The 18,809-nt window shown below is 47.7% G+C and overlaps 1 protein-coding gene across 5 annotated transcripts in view; it reads right to left on the bottom strand.

The window, feature by feature from the left end:
- The window catches only part of LOC134969794 (DNA topoisomerase 1-like), a 202,797-nt gene that overhangs the window by 117,914 nt on the left and 66,074 nt on the right, over nucleotides 1-18,809 (bottom strand). For all 5 annotated transcript variants that reach the window (XM_063945972.1, XM_063945969.1, XM_063945970.1 and 2 more), the window contains 2 exons: nucleotides 15,922-16,037; nucleotides 12,779-12,900 (listed from right to left, as the gene is read on the bottom strand). In XM_063945972.1, the coding sequence (XP_063802042.1) occupies nucleotides 12,779-12,900; nucleotides 15,922-16,037 (238 nt within the window). The remainder of the gene's footprint in view (nucleotides 1-12,778; nucleotides 12,901-15,921; nucleotides 16,038-18,809) is intronic.

Raw genomic sequence — 18,809 nt, 5'->3', positions numbered from 1 at the left:
GCAGTCCGCAGCTCCAAATAATTAGTATTTTGGAGGACAGTCCTGAGTTTGGGACAGGAAGGCCATGTCCTATAACAGGGGTAGGCAACCTGCGCTACAGCTGCTGTGGAACTACACATCCCAGCATGCTCTGACACAAGGGTACTCTCAAACTGATGCCTACAGCAAATCTCTAAGATGTTAAAGATCTGATGGGTGTCTTCTCTGTATCTCAACCCATCCATACATCACCATAATGGTCATCAGGGATGGAGGGGGGTTTCCATATTGTGATATTTGGTCCATACACTGAGACGCGGCATAAGGAATGTTTAGCAACACTGCACTGGAAGGCGGCATCGGGTGTAGGTGTTAGGTGCACTATAAACATCCTTGTGACATTTGGTGGACCCCTTCGTTCTAAGTAAGCCTTCGTTACCTCTCATACCAAGAAATAAAGACACGGAGACTTGAATTTGGCAGAAAAATTGCTAGCTATTTATTTGACCCTAACCATAGGAAACCTGTAAATGAAAAACTTTTGTTAGAGATGCCGAAACAGCCGGCATATGGTGGCAGAAAAAAGAACGGCTCTATTAAACTGATGCTAACCTTAAAAATGCTAAATCAAAACCATCTTAATTTAAATACAAACTATCAACACGGTAATAGGTGCTAGCTCCACCCCCACAATGACTTCCCACCCCGAGGGGTGCCCATTCCGCTGCCTCCCGGTCGGGTGGTCGAGCGGCCAATAAGTCGATGGAGGTGAGTGCACCTAAACCAAATCAAACTGTAAATCACTACAGCTTACCATACAACTACAAACTGCCGTTCTTTTCCGCCAATAAATAGCCAACGATAAAACCAGCCAACAATTAATTGCCAATGCACTCCATGCCAGAACCTCTACCAAACAGGGTGGGAGGGCGGGAAGGCAATTTCACCAACCAGAGAGAGACAAAATGGCCTATCCTTCCCTATATATACTAACCCTCCCCTTTTTCCAAGGGCTGTACTTTCCTCCCAGCTAGGTCCACCCCTCACAAGATGTTTAACTCATTCCTTTCCTATGCTGTCAATTCTCTCTCCTAATATGCAAAGTGACTGTGCAGCTTCAAGGACACACTGCGAGTCAGCAGAGAAAGCTACCAGCCATTGGCGATGACTGAGCGCTGAACGTGTTCCTGTATTAGCAGCACAGTAACGCATGGCTGCGGGCAGCGCACATCTGTTACACATAGAAGTGCCGACGTACAGGGTTTTATCTGCATTACACCAACACTTCACAAGCAGGAAATAAATGTTCTAGGTAAAGCAACTTAACCAATGAAACCTGTTTTTCACTATACAAACTGTCTATAAACGTCACATACACACACACACACAGAGAGAGACAGAGAGAGAGGGGGAGAGAGAGAGATCTATATATGGGGCATATTTATTAAACTTTTATTTTTACTGAAAAAGGGAGTTTTCACACCCTTTTCACATTATTTTAGTATCACCTGAATGTATTAAAGGGTTTTTGGAGCAGTTTTAATGAAAAACTGCTCCAAACCCTTTAATTCACGTTTTGTTTTTTCAAACTTTTTTTTTGTTTTAATTCTTGTAAATTCGGTCAGATCACATTTCCCATTATAAGTATGGGAAATGCAATGTGACCGAATTTACAAACCTTAAAAAAAAAAAAAAAAAAAAAAAAACCACAATGGAGTCCTGTACTGTGACAATCACAGCGCACACTGTGGATTCAGTACTTCTGCGCAGCTCTCTCTGCCGGGGGACAGCAGTGTCATCAGCTCTGTGTCTCTGATGGACATACAAGCTGATCACGGTGTTTAAAAAAATAAAAAAAATAAATAAAAAAAAGGAGTAAAAAAACAAACCCCCCCCCCCCCCCTTCCCACACACACACATTCACTGACCTAGGGACCAGTGATTGGTGCGGACTGCCGGTCACTGGAGCTTCCTGCTGCTCCTGTGACCTCCAGTGCAGTAAAGGGATGCTGCAAAGTGGCTCACTTTACTGCACTGGAGGTCACGGCAAGCAGGGAGCCGTGATGACCGGCAGCTGTTCAGGAGCTCCGACCAACAATTCCCAGGTGTTGGTGAGTATGATCACCAGTGGGGTGAGGTGTGCGGTGCAAGAGGGGGTAGCTGTAATGTCGGCACATGCGCAGCAGGACATTGGGGTATTTTTTTTTTATTTTTTTTTAAGAGAAATACCCCCATAAGGCATCGCAGAGACAGGAAAAATCGGGATAATATGTATTTCTGATTCTGTTGCCAGATTCATCAAACTGACAAATGTCAGACATACAAGATCACCGCTGACATTGATGTGTAGACTTTCCAAATGCAGAAATCTATACTTCTGATGAAGTGGTTATGGTTGTGTCCAGGGCTGTTTCTAGACAATTTGGCTCCCAGTTCGAGCGCCTGGTGAGGGGGTGTGGCATCAATAAATAGGCGTGGCCTTGCAGGAAGACCCTGCAACAACAGACCGCGGCCACCACAAGATAAAACAAAACATTCCACCATTTAAAGCCCCATACAGTAATGCCCCCTGCACCATGTTATGCCCTACACCGCAATGCCCGTGATACATTATGCCCAACAGTAAGGCTTCAAATGACTTTTAAATTATCTACTTGTTGCCAGGGGTTGGGTTGCACACGCTGGGTGCCGCGCTCGTTGCCAGGGGTTGCGCGCCCTGGGTGCCGCGCTCGTTGCCATGGGTTGCGCGCCCTGGGTGCCGCGCTCGTTGCCAGGGGTTGCGCGCGCTGGGATCCATGCTCGTTACCAAGGGTAATGCTCATTGCCAAGGAGGCTGCCCACCAGCAGTGATATCCCTCCTCCCCCTTCCCTAGTACTCCGCTCAGGGGGGCAGAGTTTCACGGAATGACGCGGATATGTCGTGATGTCACAATGCAACCGTGTCATTCTGCGAAACTCCACCCCCAGAGCAAAGCACTGGGGAAAAGGGAGGAGGAGGAGCAGAATGGAGCCACAAAGAGCCTCGGCCGGCGCACCGCGCAATCGCACAGCTCGAAGGCAAAGGGTGGTTGCACCAAATGTTGATGTGATTTAGATTTCTCTTCTGTTCAGTCACTTTGCATTTTGTTAATTGATAGAAATACACACAGTAGCTGGTTGGTACTTTATCTTCACTTTATTTCTCTCCACGGCTCTAGCAAATAGATCCCTAGATCTTGATACCCACCGGTGGTGGATCTGCATTTTAAGACGGCAAATGCTGAAAAAAATGGAAGAAGTACAATTCTGGAAAATATTGCAATAATACGGCAGTGCAGTAAAAGCCAAATAAACAAGATGGTTTCTATCATCGGACCAATATAAAATGCATTGTACATATAATAAAGTCACATATACACCGGTATGAGAGCTTAAATGTAACCCGTGTGAAAAGTATATAGTCACACAATCAGGGCAGGAGAGAGCCTGGCTGGACAAAGTACATTTTCAGGGGGCGTGGCCTAATTACAGGAGGCGTGGTCAACATACTGGGGGGGGGGAAATAGTATTTTAAGCGCCACCATAGCCATACTGCTGCCCAGCATACGCTGCTGAGAAAGGGGGGAGGAGGACAGGGCCCTCACTGGGCCCCTCTATCAGACTGGCCCGGGTAATTTGTACCCTCCCCCCTCCTCTCTCGGTTCCTCTGCACACAATAGAACTTATTGTGCAACTGTGCGTATTTGCCACAAATCTTGGTGAACCCTCACTTTTATAGACCATGCATTAATAAAAACTGTCAGGGCCACTGAGAGGGGGTGGGGGGCAGATTCTAATTACCCAGGCTCAGCAGGTGCCCAGTTCTGCCACCGTCCCCTTCTTACTTACCTATCAGCAGCGACTACAGCCTCTCTCCCCAGCACACGCTGCTGTGTTCTGGGTGGCAGTAGGGCCAGGAGCTGCTGCCACTGATCACACTGATCCCCCTTCCCCACCTGGATTTGCCCCTGGCTAAGGGACTCACACACACCCCTTCCCCCTTTTCAGCACTGCTAATATTAAAAAATAAATAAAATAAAATATGGGGTCATGACCAGACAACTCCTCCCATGAAGAGGTCACGCCCTCCCCCAAAAGTACCAGGACCCGGCACAGCTGTCTACAACACTGAGGACAGTTCAATTTCTTACAGCAATGGTTCTCAAAGCCAGTCCTCAGGACCCCAGAAGCTCATGTTTTCCGGGTCACCTAACAGGTGCACAGGTGTCCCCATTACTCACTGACACACATCCCAGGTTATTCAGCAGGTGCACAGGTGTACTCATTACTCACTGACACATTTCCCAGGTCACCCAGCAGGTGCACAGGTGTACTCATTACTCACTGACACATTTCCCAGGTCACCCAGCAGGAGCACAGGTGTCCCCATTACTCACTGACACATTTCCCAGGTCACCCAGCAGGTGCACAGGTGTACTCATTACTCACTGACACATTTCCCAGGTCACCCAGCAGGTGCACAGGTGTACTCATTACTCACTGACACATTTCCCAGGTCACCCAGCAGGAGCACAGGTGTCCCCATTACTCACCGACACATTTCCCAGGTCACCCAGCAGGTGCACAGGTGTACTCATTACTCACTGACACATTTCCCAGGTCACCCAGCAGGTGCACAGGTGTACTCATTACTCACTGACACATATCCCAGGTCATCCAGCAGGTGCACAGGTGTACTCATTACTCACTGTCACATGTCCCAGGTCACCCAGCAGGTGCACAGGTGTACTCATTACTGACTGACACGTCCCAGGTCACCCAGCAGGTGCACAGGTGTAATCATTACTCACTGACACACATCCCAGGTCACCCAGCAGGTGCACAGGTGTACTCATTACTCACTGACACCCATCCCAGGTCACCCAGCAGGTGCACAGGTGTACTCATTACTCACTGACACATCCCAGGTCACCCAGCAGGTGCACAGGTGTACTCATTACTGACACACATCCCAGGTCACCCAGCAGGTGCACAGGTGTAATCATTACTGACACACATCCCAGGTCACCCAGCAGGTGCACAGGTGTAATCATTACTCACTGACACACATCCCAGGTCACCCAGCAGGTGCACAGGTGTAATCATTACTCACTGACACACATCCCAGGTCACCCAGCAGGTGCACAGGTGTAGTCATTACTGCATACTTACCTACATTTTATTTCTCCTCTCCGGGAGAAGCCCGGAGAGGAGACGCTGCAGGTGTCTTCGGGGGGCGGGGCCAGACTGTGACATCGCTAAGCCACCCCCCCCGCATCGGGAAATGTCGCGATTCGCGGGTCAGCGGGAAGGGGGCGGGGCTAAAATGACGCGATTTGCGTCATTTTAACCCCTTCTCCACCCGACGGACCCGCGAATGCGGGAGGTTATCTCTCCATCCTGCTCGCATCACTAGGGTGCGAGCAGGATGCGGGAGACCTGCCCACTCTTCCGGGGGTGCGGGGGGCTACCCCAAAAACCGGGAGCCTCCCGCAGCTTCCGGGAGAGTAGGTAAGTATGTAGTGTTCACTCTAGGCTGTTTTAGCCCGTTTTTTAGCAGGCAAAACCCGCCCTGTCCCTTTTGCGGCGCCCTGCTAGAACAGCCGCCCGCTTCCTGCCCTCCCGGCGTGTATAGATGCCGTGCGTATGCACGCGGCATCCATTCACGCATTGGGAGAGAGCTGGGGGAACGGAGGTGCTGGGCACGCCCCCAACAGTGACGTCGCCGGCCACAGATGCTCTCTATAGTAGCGTTTGTGGGCCGCACCGCCCATAAAATGACGTAGGTGTGGCCACGCCCCCTAGTTTGCGTGGCCACACCCCCTAGTTTGCGTGTCCACGCCCCCGATTCGGGCGCATGCCCCTTTTCACTCCTAGAGTGAACACTAAGTATGCATTACTGACACATTTCCAGGTCACCCAGAAGGAGCACAGGTGTACTCATTACTCACTGACACATTTGCAGGTCATCCAACAGGTGCACAGGTGTACTCATTACTCACTGATACATTTCCAAAGACACCCGGCAGGAGCACAGGTGTATTCATTACCCACTGACACATTTCCAAAGACACCCAGCAGGAGCACAGGTGTACTCATTACCCACTGACACATTTCCCAGGTCACCCACAGCAGGTGCACAGGTGTACTCATTACTCACTGACATCTTAAAACAGAGGTTCTCAAACTCGGTCCTCGGGGGCCCACACAGTGCAAGTTTTGCAGGTCTCCTCACAGAATTGCAAGTGAAATAATTAGCTCCACCTGTGGACCTTTTAAAATGTGTCAGTGAGTAATTAATACACCTGTGCACCTGCTGGGTTACCTGCAAAACATGCACTGTGTGTGCCCCAGAGGACAGAGTTTGAGAACCTCTGTCTGAAAATATCCACAGGTGGAGCTAATTATTTCACTCGTGATTTGGTGAGGAGACCTGGAAAACATGCACTGTTTGGGGTTATTGAGAACCAAGTTTGAGAACCTGTGGTGTATCGTTCATTAATGCCTCATTCTTTACAAGTAAGCATATTTCGGGGATGGCCATTTCTGTGTGTAACCATTATTATTATTATTGGTCTATTTATTTAAAAAAAAATAAAGATTTGGACCCATTCAGAACTCCTATTGTATCCATCACACATGACTAACAGCATAAAAAATGGGGGAGTCTCACGCCAGTCATCGGAAAAGGAGTCTCCATAAGAACAAAGCATCTCTTTTTGACAGTACTTAAGTGGGAAAAGCCTTAAAAAAAATAAAATGGTGTTGATAAGAATCCCGTCCAAACTGTCTGGCTTCTTCCCAAGCTCACTTTCATCTCATGGGAGCTGCAAGACGCCCAAGGCCCAGCTTTCCCTTACACGCTGAACGAGTGGCAGCTCAAGCCAGTCTTCTCCCAAACCTCAAAAGCTCTGCATTATACATCTGCTTTCTGCTCTGCGACGGTGCTGCTAATTGGCAAGTGTAGCGTCCTTTAAGATGTGAGGCTAGATGTAAAATATATATGAGTAGACAAGCGGTGAGGCAGCAGCACGATGCATCTTTCATGAGCTCTTTTAAACAAGGCAGATGTCTGGCCAGGGGCGTGCTGAGAGAGGCAGCCCTTGCACTGACAGGTGCACCGTCTGAAGTGTAATCGGATAGACCGGGATCGTCCCACGGGTCAGGACACTTAGACAGAGATGTTCTACGGCCTCCTCACATTCACAGCCCAGCTATGAGAGAGCACGCCAATTCCAGTCTTCCCTCACTTCCAGAGCCAAGCCCGTCGTCCTCATCAGCAATAGAGTTATCTGCATTCAAACAGTCGTCCGGGCCACATCCGTGTGATCTGGGCAAGAGACGCCGGGCTGCGACTTTAACTGAACAGGAATTGCGTTTTAAACACGTGCAAAGTCGCAGATGAAGCGCAGCGGAACTTGGTGTGGGAATAAGCCGCAGCATCGTAGTACTTCGTATATTGGTGGTCATTCAGAGTTGTTCGCTCACTAGCAGTTTTTAGCAGCCGTGCACACGCTATGCCGCCTCCCACCGGGAGTGTATTTTAGCTTAGCAGAAGTGCGATGGAAAGGATCGCAGAGCGGCTACAAAATAATTTTGTGCAGTTTCAGAGTAGCTCCAGACCTACTCAGCTCTTGCGATGACTTCAGACTGTTTAGTTCCTGTTTTGACATCACAAACACGGCCTGCGTTCGCCCAGCCACTCTTGCGTTTTTCCTGGCACGCCTGCGTTTTTACGAACACTCCCTGAAAACGGTCAGTTGACACCCAGAAACGCCCACTTCCTGTCAATCACTCTGCGGCCAGTAGTGCGACTGAAAAGCTTCGCTAGACCTTGTGTGAAATTACATTGTTCGTTGTTAAAGTACAACGCGCGTGCGCATTGCACCGCATACGCATGTGCAGAAGAAGTGCCGATTTTTTGCCTGATCACTGCACAGCGAACGAAAGCAGCTAGCGATCAACTCGGAATGACCCCCCCATAGACTCAGACTGGTCCCCATTCACCAGCTCTTGCATCGCGTCATTCTGTCTCCCCCTTCCCCTTAGAATGTAAGCTCCTAGGAGCAGGGTCCTCCTGTTATCACAGCCCTCTTCTCTTATACATCAACTACAGTCTTCCACCCTCTCTGTGGCATTACGGTTAGGTTCGGTTTACTGCCCTGATCTGTTCACCCGTACTGTCTTAATGTTTGCAGTATGTATGGCACTGCAGACCCCTGTTGGCGCCTTATAAAGTGTGATCATTGATCGGGGCAATCTAGCAGAATAGTTATGTTTTGCCCAGTTATTTTATGTGCGCAACTATGCACATTTTAAACGAGAAAGACGCTCAGCGAGGCGACCAGGTCCTGGGGCGCCGAGAGGTGCTGTTAGGTGCAACTGAAGCCTCAGAGTAGGAGGGCACAGCTGTAGGCTGACACTTTGCAGGTAAGTATACACTGTATGCGGTAAGTCGAGTTCAAAGAAAAATAAGTAGAATATATAAAAATGAATGATAGCCTATTATAAGAGACACTAGTAGTGCTATCTACAGTAGCTCTTACACTAAAGATTAGTATTGCTTAAGCAACAGGTCCTATAAATGTTCAATGTGTACAAATATACACAGGGTCGGACTGGCCCACAGGGAAAACCACCAGTGGGCCCCACTGCCTGGGGGCCCCTCCTCTTCTAGGGATCAGGTTCCAGGCTGTGCACTTGTATTATACCATACATGCCAACATCCTGGCTGCTCTCTCCGGGAGAGAGCAGCCAGGTCGGCTCAGCAGGGGGGCGGGGCGGGGTTATGACACGGATAGGGGGTGGGGCGGAGGCAAAACGGGGTGGGCGGAGGCGGAACAGGGGAGGCGTTATCGCGGCACTTCATTTAAGCCACGCCCCCTGCTATGTAATGCCGCGATTACCGGCATTATACAGCAGGGGGCGTTGCTATGATGACGCGATTCAGCAAGAATCGCGTCATCGACTGCCCGGACCGCCCACTTTACTCACTAAGTGGGCGGCCGGGCAGGGGGGCCCCTAAAAAATCGGGAGACTTGCCTGCTCTTCCGGGGGGGCGGGAGGGTCACCCGATTTTCGGGAGCCTCCCGCCCATTCCGGGAGAGTAGGCAAGTATGTATTATACATGGTAGATATGTTGCATTACACTGCACAAGATAACTGTATTTCAAGCCTCTATGGAGGCTGGCCACACCCCCTTTGTAGACTGGCCACACCCCTATGTATGGGCCCCTATCACTGCATTCCCTGGTGGGCCCTTCATGCCTTAGTCCGACACTGAATATACAGATAAGTCACAATCCAGGTGCCTTTCATCTTTTCAACTGCACTACGCAAATTACAGAATCTGATTGGTTGTTGTTACGGGTTACGACAGAATTGCAGCAATAATTAAGCCCACCATGTTTATTGTCTTCAAATGCCAAGTCCTTACACATCTGGATTAGTGCTGGGACACACAGGTGGAGATAACGGTAGCTGCTGCGGTTTACCAAGGTTTAACGGCACCTAGTTCCATTATGTTACATTTTAACACACCAGGACAGTATTTATTTCCCTTGCTTTTAAATAGTCAACGGACACTCTCTACAATACTGTTACCAAGGAGACTGCAAGTTAGTGGTCACAGAAATACTATACAAAGAGTTTTGGTGTCAATCATTGGGCCATTCTCTACATGCTTGAAGGCACATGCTGTGTATATTTCAGCTCTGAACGCAATATCTGGATATACTACAGTTTGTATTAGAGGTGAAAAAAACCCACTACCACATATTGAAAACCAGAATATAAGGTGTGTGCTACTGTGCTTATTGGTTCCCTAGATAGTGGAAAATAACTATATATCACATAAAAGATAAACATACCCTATCGTCAAATATCTTTTAAACTCCTGTTTTTATTAAGAAAATAAAAATACACAGATAAGGAGTCAAAGTTTCTGGTAACTATAATATACAGGTAATAAGGAGGAGTCAAATGCCGGTCACCTCAGCCTGCCCCCGCTACCGTCTTCAGAATAATTTTAAGAAAACTTTATTTCCACAGTTCCTTGGGTTTTTAAACAAGGTCTCGCTATAATTGAGATACAGTTGGCTGAGGATGATTTGTACATTGAATAGTGTTGTATCCAAAAGAACAGAAAACAAAAATACCCCAAAGAATTATTGTAAATTCTTTGGTGGGAGAAAAAAAAAACCCCTAACAAGAGGTCCTGCAAAAGCAAAAACATTATCAAAGGTAATCCGACGCTAGAAAACCCCAGTGACTATATACCATTAAAATAATTCCTTACAAAGATTCTAAAAGAAATTTGCCACATTATATTTATTGATAAAGTGCCATCACATCATGCAGCACTTTCCAGAGATTATATTCACTCACATCGGTCTCTGAGTCTTCCCCAACCCAACAGAGCTTACAATCTATATTCACAAGCGCACACAAAAGTGCCTGCCAAAGAGGTGCAGCCGCTCCCTCAGCGCAGTGTGGCCACACCCCTTTCACCATCACAATGTTGCAACATCCACGGATGGAAGTGGAAACTCACAATATGGAGTCATGCCCATTTAGTACCGGGGCCCGCCATTTCTCAAGGTGGCCCTATGCACACACTAGTGTACATTTACCAACACAACAAATACTGAAAGATCCATTGAATGGGCACAGATGGAATGATGGCTCATTTACACCACAAACATACCTGCACTATGACTAATGTGATACGGCTATACTGTCCATACACTCCTGGAAGGTGAGGGAGTCTCCTGAATTCTGGGAAGCTCTCCTCTATTCCCCAGGATAGCTCTCAGTTCCCCAGTGAAGCGACCAGTGCAGGGACTTCGAGCAACCCGCAGTATTGTACAGTGGGTAGAGAGGGCTACCAGTGACACAAACCCAAGAACCCGCCAAACTGGACCTCCCTGTAAGTAGTTCTCCAAAAGGCGTAAAGTAAAATGTGTAACACCAAGACTGAGCCCCCATACACCAATTAATAACTCACCTCGCCCATCTCCCCGCTAGTTAATTACTAGTTAGGGTGACATCTACCCTATAATGTCACTTCATAGATAGTTTCCTGGATACTACAAGTCAAGGGACATTTATATGGAAGGCGTCAGGCAATACCCAGCTTACAGAAATATATTATACTGTGCCTGTCGGAAACACACTGGAGGCAGCTGTTTTACAGGTTCAAGCAACGATGATCGATTCATGATTAGTGCAGCCCACACAATACACTATTTATAGTTTATGCAAATAGTGATAAGCACAGACAAGAGCAGAGGTTATTCTAAGACCCCTCTACGGTCACTGGCATAATGCCACATTGCCAGGACCTATAGCAAGACTGAGACAGGGCAAGGATTCCCACTCTGAGCTGCTCCCGAGCGTGCATTGTGGCTCTAATCAAGGGCGTAGCTACCATAGGTGCAGGGAGTGCAGCTGCTATGGAGCCCAGAGCTGAGAGGGGCCCACCTTCCCTGTCACAGTTAGTCAGTTACATGTGTTATATACAGGGTGTAGCTACCATAGGTGCAGGGAGTGCAGCTGCTATGGAGCCCAGAGCTGAGAGGAGCCACCTTCCCTGTCACAGTTACATGTGTTATATACAGGGTGTAGCTACCATAGGTGCAGGGAGTGCAGCTGCTATGGGGCCAGAGCTGCAAGGGGCCACCTTCCCTGTCACAGTTACATGTGTTATACACAGGGCGTAGCTACCATAGGTGCAGGGAGTGCAGCTGCTATGGGGCCAGAGCTGAAAGGGGCCACCTTCCCTGTCACAGTTACATGTGTTACATACATTTTTCGCCATTGGGTGGTACATAGGGATCCTTTCCAACTTTTTCCTTGGGTCCTGCAATATATCTAGGTATGCCCCTGGACCTGCTCATTGTAGTGTGGTATAAAATGAACTAGAGGGCAGTTTAATGTTATATAATATGAACCGGGGCACTGTAATGTGGCACAATATGAACGAGGAGCACTATATATCATAATGTGAATTGGGGGTACTGTGCGGCATAATGTGTACTGGCAGCTCTGAAATGCGACATAGGGTGACTTAAGCACTACTGCGATTCATAAAAGAAACTAGGGCACTACTATGGGGTATAACAGTAAATAAGGCTCTACTATGGTACAGAAAATTAACTAGGACACTATTATAGGGCATAAAATTAACAACTGCTGCAGAAAATTCTCATTAGAAGCATTGGGACGGGGGCCCCTTCAAAATGTTGCTATGGGGCCCAAAAAGTTCTGGCTACACCCCTGTCTCTAATGACGTTGGAACCAAAAGACCACATGGGATGTGACTACCTATGTGCCAGCCCTGACACAGGATCAGATTAGGGGCTAAGACTGGCCTCGCCGCAAGGCCCGGTCACCTCCGTGCCTCCGCAGTCACCGCTCTCCATATTCCTTGCAAAACAAATTTGTAGTGTTCATTCCCGAACAGGTTAACTTTTTATTTGCAAAACGTTTGCTTAGGGCAGACATGCAACCCATGCAGACGATGTTAGCCATTGGCTACTGCAGTATCAGGGAATGAGCCGCAACGAGGCTCCTGTTTCGCGGCAAATATTTGTTTTACTTCAGCAGCAGCAATTAAGCTATTAAACTAAACTAAGGTTACAGTATTCTGGGGAGGCTGCATACAGTAACTGACTGTACAAGATTCCATGAACAGCGCTAGCCCTGAAAATGCTGTACCGCGTCATTCTGCACCTGCGCCACTTATTTACCCAACATTTATAACCATTTATATTTTAAATACCTTTCTCCAGTCCGTGAAGAAGTTATTCCGGAAGACCTCTTTCGTGGTATATTCATGGTCCAACATCTTGACAAAGAAACTGGCCACTTCTTCAGTCTGAGCGCTGAGCGGTAATGGCTTCCCTGTGATAAAGCGGTCATTACACCATGAAACGTTACACAATGGCCATAGAAAAGTAACGGCTACTAACAAGCGGTAATGTTTTTAACTCATAGAACTTTGCCACGTACTGTACATCTCACACCGCACCTTGCAAAGCTACGCCCGTTACATAACCGTGTGAAGCACTAATCGTTGCAATGTGCTACAATCTAACCACAGGTAGCAAATTAATCCACACATTCCCCTGATTATTTTGACATCAAGCATGACATGTTTATCTTGTTCCGTTCCATTAATACATATATATGATGTTATAACTTTTATATAATTTAATACATTATAATGTCTGGTGCTTGACATGTTTAATTTATGTGCTGTATGAAATATGTGTTAAATATATTTTTGTGGCGTGTCTGTGAGTGCGTAAGCTACCATATATGCTGCGCATGCTGCATGTATTCGCACGCACAGCGACTCAGTGTGGAGTTTGTATGTTTTCTGTATGTAATATTTTTTACTTCGACAACCGGAATTACCTCAACGGCTTCTTGGCTATTTTCCTAACTTCATTCTATGGGTGGAATTCAAATGTTTGAAAAGTCGGTTGGGTGTCTGTTTTTTCCTATCTAATAGACAGAAAAAAAAAAACAGACTCCCAACTGACTTTTCAAACATTGAATCTCCCCCTATATGTCATGGTTACCGTAGCTGTATTGTCAATGTCATGGAGCATCATTTTAGTGAATTCTTATATACAGATGTGTCCTTATACGCTGCGGCTACAGTCACTTCAAACAGTCCCTCTCAGTGCGCCAAGTCCCATCTTCCTTGCTCAAATTGTGCGTCTTATTTACATAAATAGATTGCACTGATCAATTTGACATTTGTACATTTGAGTGCGAGTGATTCTGCACCGGTACAATGCTTTTATCCCCCATGTTCCGTTGTGTTTCATCTGCGACTACGTACATGTGTAAAACTAATTCCAGTGCGGCTAAAGTCGCAGCCCAGTGTCTCTAGTACACTGTGACTGGTGATTTAATATCTCCGCAGTCCTTAGAGTGGGGGCGGTCAGGGTCATATAGTGGGGGCGGTCAGGGTCATATAGAGGGGGCGGTCAGGGCTGCATAGAGGGGGGCATCAACTGGAGTACAGGGGAGCAGTTACCATGGTAGGAATTTTCACAATGATGGGGCAAAGCCGTTCCCTTTACAGCAACCACACCCCCTAGTGCCTGACCTCAGACAATGTTTCGGCGGACCTGGTGTGGAGTTTGCATGTCTACAGCCACATTACATGGGACGTCTTTTTCCAATAATGTAATGGCTTCTACACATTGCCTAATGCATTGCCTTTTCCTTTACAGTCTCTCTCAGCGTAATAGTCCTTTGCTTGTAACTGGCTGAATCCTTTCTATTCAATGGCTAAGCTCGGCTGCTGACTGCATTGGATGCAACTACTGTAAAAGCAAAGCAATAAAAATTAAACATGTACCTGATGCTATAAAAACATAGCTGAAAGGCACAGAAAGGTAAAGGGGGGGGGGGGGGGGAGAGAAAATGTAAAGCAATGAATTTAACAGTAAAGCACAATGAAATAGGTTGGTGATATATACAGTAGATTAAAACGCACACAGACAGGGAGGGGTCTCTACGGCACCACAGACGGGCGGGGGGGTCTCTACGGCACCACAGACGGGCGGGGGGGGGTCTCTACGGCACCACAGACGGGCGGGGGTCTATACGGCACCACAGACGGGCGGGGGTCTATACGGCACCACAGACGGGCGGGGGGGGGGTCTCTACGGCACCACAGACGGGCGGGGGGGGGTCTCTACGGCACCACAGACGGGCGGGGGGGGGGTCTCTACGGCACCACAGACGGGCGGGGGGGTCTCTACGGCACCACAGACGGGCGGGGGGGGGGTCTCTACGGCACCACAGACGGGCGGGGGGGGGGTCTCTACGGCACCACAGACGGGCGGGGGGGGGGGGGTCTCTACGGCACCACAGACGGGCGGGGGGGGGGTCTCTACGGCACCACAGACGGGCGGGGGGGTCTCTACGGCACCACAGACAGACAGGGGGGTCTCTACGGCACCACAGACAGACAGGGGGGTCTCTCCGGCACCACAGAGAAGCGGTCTTGCACACACTGTGGAAGAAGGTGCTACACTATGAGCCAGGCAAAGATGTGGGTGTTGAACATACTGGGAGCCCATGGGTGTCACATGGTGACCTTTGACCTGCCTCCTCTTCTCCATGCTGCAAGTCACCTCCACTCATTGTAATGTCAGCTCAGCCCATGGGGATGTCAGTACAGTCCATTGCAATGACTCCCCATCATGGCGGCATGGCCCCACTCCTGCACCTATGGGCCGCTGCATAGTGCACCAAAAATGGGCGCGTGGAGCACCTCCTAAACCGCTTCCACATGAAACTCATTAAGCCCCGTGTGGAGCCACAACCTAAACCCGTGGAGTCCCTCGGGAATCCCAGGCATGAAGACACATCCAGCAAATACGCTCATACACGTGACAGAGAAGGGGCACACCGTAGTCAGAGTTCCTCATTTATAAAGAGAACAGAAGAAGTGGTCAGGCCTTTTACACAAGTCTCAGCAGGAGCCGCTCACTACTGAGGGCAATCTGATAAAAGCACGTTTTGAACTTTTTCACACGTACGGTGATGGTGCAATTGTCAGGTTGTGAATATATAAGTATTTAATTACAAATGATGGATGTGGTGTCTGGTCGCCCTAATGAAAGCCGTCCCTGCCACTTAAGCTAGTTGGAGTGAGCCCTTGAAATCAATAATACGGAGACTTTATCCTCCACAAACTAAACCGCTTCCTGCGGAAAGAATTCCCCGGTGAACCAGCAATTTTACAGAGGATCACAGCCATCAATACTCCGACTTGTTACTTGTGCCAGGTCCTATAGCCACTATAGATCTACCTCAACACAAATCACTACCTCCTGATACCCTCGCTGTAAGCATTAACCCCACGGAATGGCGACAGGCCAGGAAATAAAGTCGTACCGTTGTAATAAAACTTCACATTCTGCGGCAGGGGATCGTAGGGTGGAGCAAACACAGGGCCCTTATGTTCCAGGAATTTCCATTTGATCCCGTCTTCATACTTCTCTTCCTCCCACCTGCAAGGAATAACATGGAGTAAGCATCTAGAAGACATCACATAAGAGACCGGATAGATTGGGACGGTGCTAAGGCCTTCATTCTGCAGACACATGGGTCTTTACGCAGCTCCTGAGTAGCTGGTTGGCAGGATATGTAGCGGCTAGCGACTGGCTGCATGTACGTATCATTGTTATTTATTGTGCACCACTCCCCAATGCTATAGCAGGCGGTCCATCATTGCTGGTCAGGATAAAGAAGGATCCAGCTCAGAACACGCACTATTACATGGTTGCTATTACGGATTGGCAGCAACGACAGCACTGCCCAATACTGGAATCTCCATAATACCAACACACATTTGTATCTATCTGCAATGAAACAATACACATGCGTAGTAATATTCTGTACAGCAGCCCCCACCAATTGTATTGAGCCATTTAATAACCAAGACAACTCACTGGCGTCATTGGGCTTTCAAGATTAAAGCAAAAAAAAAAAAAAAGGATAGCTAGTCCGGTTGCTAGGGACAACACATACACTTGTCATTTATATGTATTTTATTAAATCTACTTCATTTTCTCAACACACACCAGCCAATGAGATACGTGCTTTCACTGACAATCCTGTACCAAAAAGATAAGTCAACTGCTGATTGGTTGGCTAGAAGTTCTTCTCATTTGCCCCTTAGAGTATTGGCTGGCCACACAACCACTGTCTGGTCAGCTAAGGCCATCATGATCTCAATAAATGTGCCATATAGTTAGTTTCTTAAGCATAATGGTTTCCTGCCTAGGAGATATATAGGGAAAAGAACCCAGCCTGTTTCATTGAATTTTCTTGGATCTACTATGGTGGAACCGTAGCCCAAATCAGAGTCTGCATGCTCAACACATAAGAAATTGCCATGTTAATTCTTACTTGTACAGATGCCCTGGCAAAAAAAATAATGAATATACTGCAGTGAAGGGTGACCTGTTCTGTTTTAATTGCCACTCCGCTGTTGCTTACTGCTCAGTGCCATATTTTTGTATACATGTCCCAAACTCAAAAATGACTTATTTGAATCATAAATTAAACTTCCCTATTAGTAATATTTATAGGAGACTAACTTGTTGCTTACTGCTCAGTGTCCCAGCACTAAAAAATTTATGAGGGTGGTCCAATAAACAATGTAACAAGACCTCTCACTGCCTAAATTTATTCAACTTGCACATATACATATAATCAATAGTATGGCTTTGGTACCGATTTTTCTGCATAGTCCCCATACTTGTCTAAGCATTTGTTCCAGTGATGCACCAATGCATCTACCCAGAATAGAAGAGATCCATGTCAAGCGTCTGAAGCCAGAACATGACAGCTTGCCGATATACACCGTAGGTTGCAATTCACTCCCCCCCAGGTGCATCTTCAATGGTCCAAAGAGATGGAAATCACTTGGTGCCAGGTAAGGGCTGTAGGGAGAATGGTCCACTACCTCCCAACGTTAGCGCAATGACAACTCATCTTGAACGTCTGTTCTGCAGTTATCAAAGGCAGCACACCAAACTCAAACCTGTTTCCAACACATGACGTTACCACTGTACAGCGACCAGTGGGTGATTAATCTGCTTATGTGCCTGTAGACGCAGACATCTGATCACACTACGCACCTCACTGTGTGACCATGTATACGCCATCTGCTGGAGTCTAATGGCCGAGAGGGAAAGCAGCGGTCTACCTGCTCTGGCCTGGCAGGAAATTAGACTGAAATAGAGAACATTCCACATGAGAAGTCTTGTTACCTTAATTATTGACTCACGTGTGTGTTTGTATATCAGTGCTGGGGTATCATTTATAAGGGGCATTACGGTGTGTGGCATAATGTGTAAGGGGCATTACGGTGTGTGGCATAATGTGTAAGGGGCATTACGGTGTGTGGCATAATGTGTAAGGGGCATTACGGTGTGTGGCATAATGTGTAAGGGGCATTACGGTGTGTGGCATAATGTGTAAGGGGCATTACGGTGTGTGGCATAATGTGTAAGGGGCATTACGGTGTGTGGCATAATGTGTAAGGGGCATTACGGTGTGTGGCATAATGTGTAAGGGGCATTACGGTGTGTGGCATAATGTGTAAGGGGCATTACGGTGTGTGGCATAATGTGTAAGGGGCATTACGGTGTGTGGCATAATGTGTAAGGGGCATTACGGTGTGTGGCATAATGTGTAAGGGGCATTACGGTGTGTGGCATAATGTGTAAGGGGCATTACGGTGTGTGGCATAATGTGTAAGGGGCATTACGAGGTGCGGCATAATGTGTAATGGGCATTACGGGGTGTGGCATAATGTGTAATGGGCATTACGGGGTGTGGTAAAATATGTTATAGGCATTACAGTGTCTGGCATAATGTGTAATAAGCATTACGGTGTCTGGTATGTGTAATGAGCATTACGGTGTGTGGCATAATGTGTAGCGGGCATTACGGTATCTGGCATAATGTGTAGCGGGCATTTACGGTGTCTGGCATAATGTGTGACGGGCATTACGGGGTGTGGCATAATGTGTGACGGGCATTACGGGGTGTGGCATAATGTGTAGCGGGCATTACGGTGTCTGGCATAATGTGTAGCGGGCATTACGGTGTCTGGCATAATGTGTAACGGGCATTACGGTGTCTGTCATAATGTGTAACGGGCATTACGGTGTCTGGCATGTGCAACAGGCATTACGGTGTGTGACATGTGTAACGGGCATTACGGTGTGTGACATGTGTAACGGGCATTAGGGTGTGGCCATGCCGCTATT

The sequence above is a fragment of the Pseudophryne corroboree genome, chromosome 11, assembly GCF_028390025.1.
Source record: "Pseudophryne corroboree isolate aPseCor3 chromosome 11, aPseCor3.hap2, whole genome shotgun sequence".
NCBI classification, from domain to species: domain Eukaryota; kingdom Metazoa; phylum Chordata; class Amphibia; order Anura; family Myobatrachidae; genus Pseudophryne; species Pseudophryne corroboree.
This window is presented reverse-complemented; position numbering and strand designations above follow the sequence as displayed.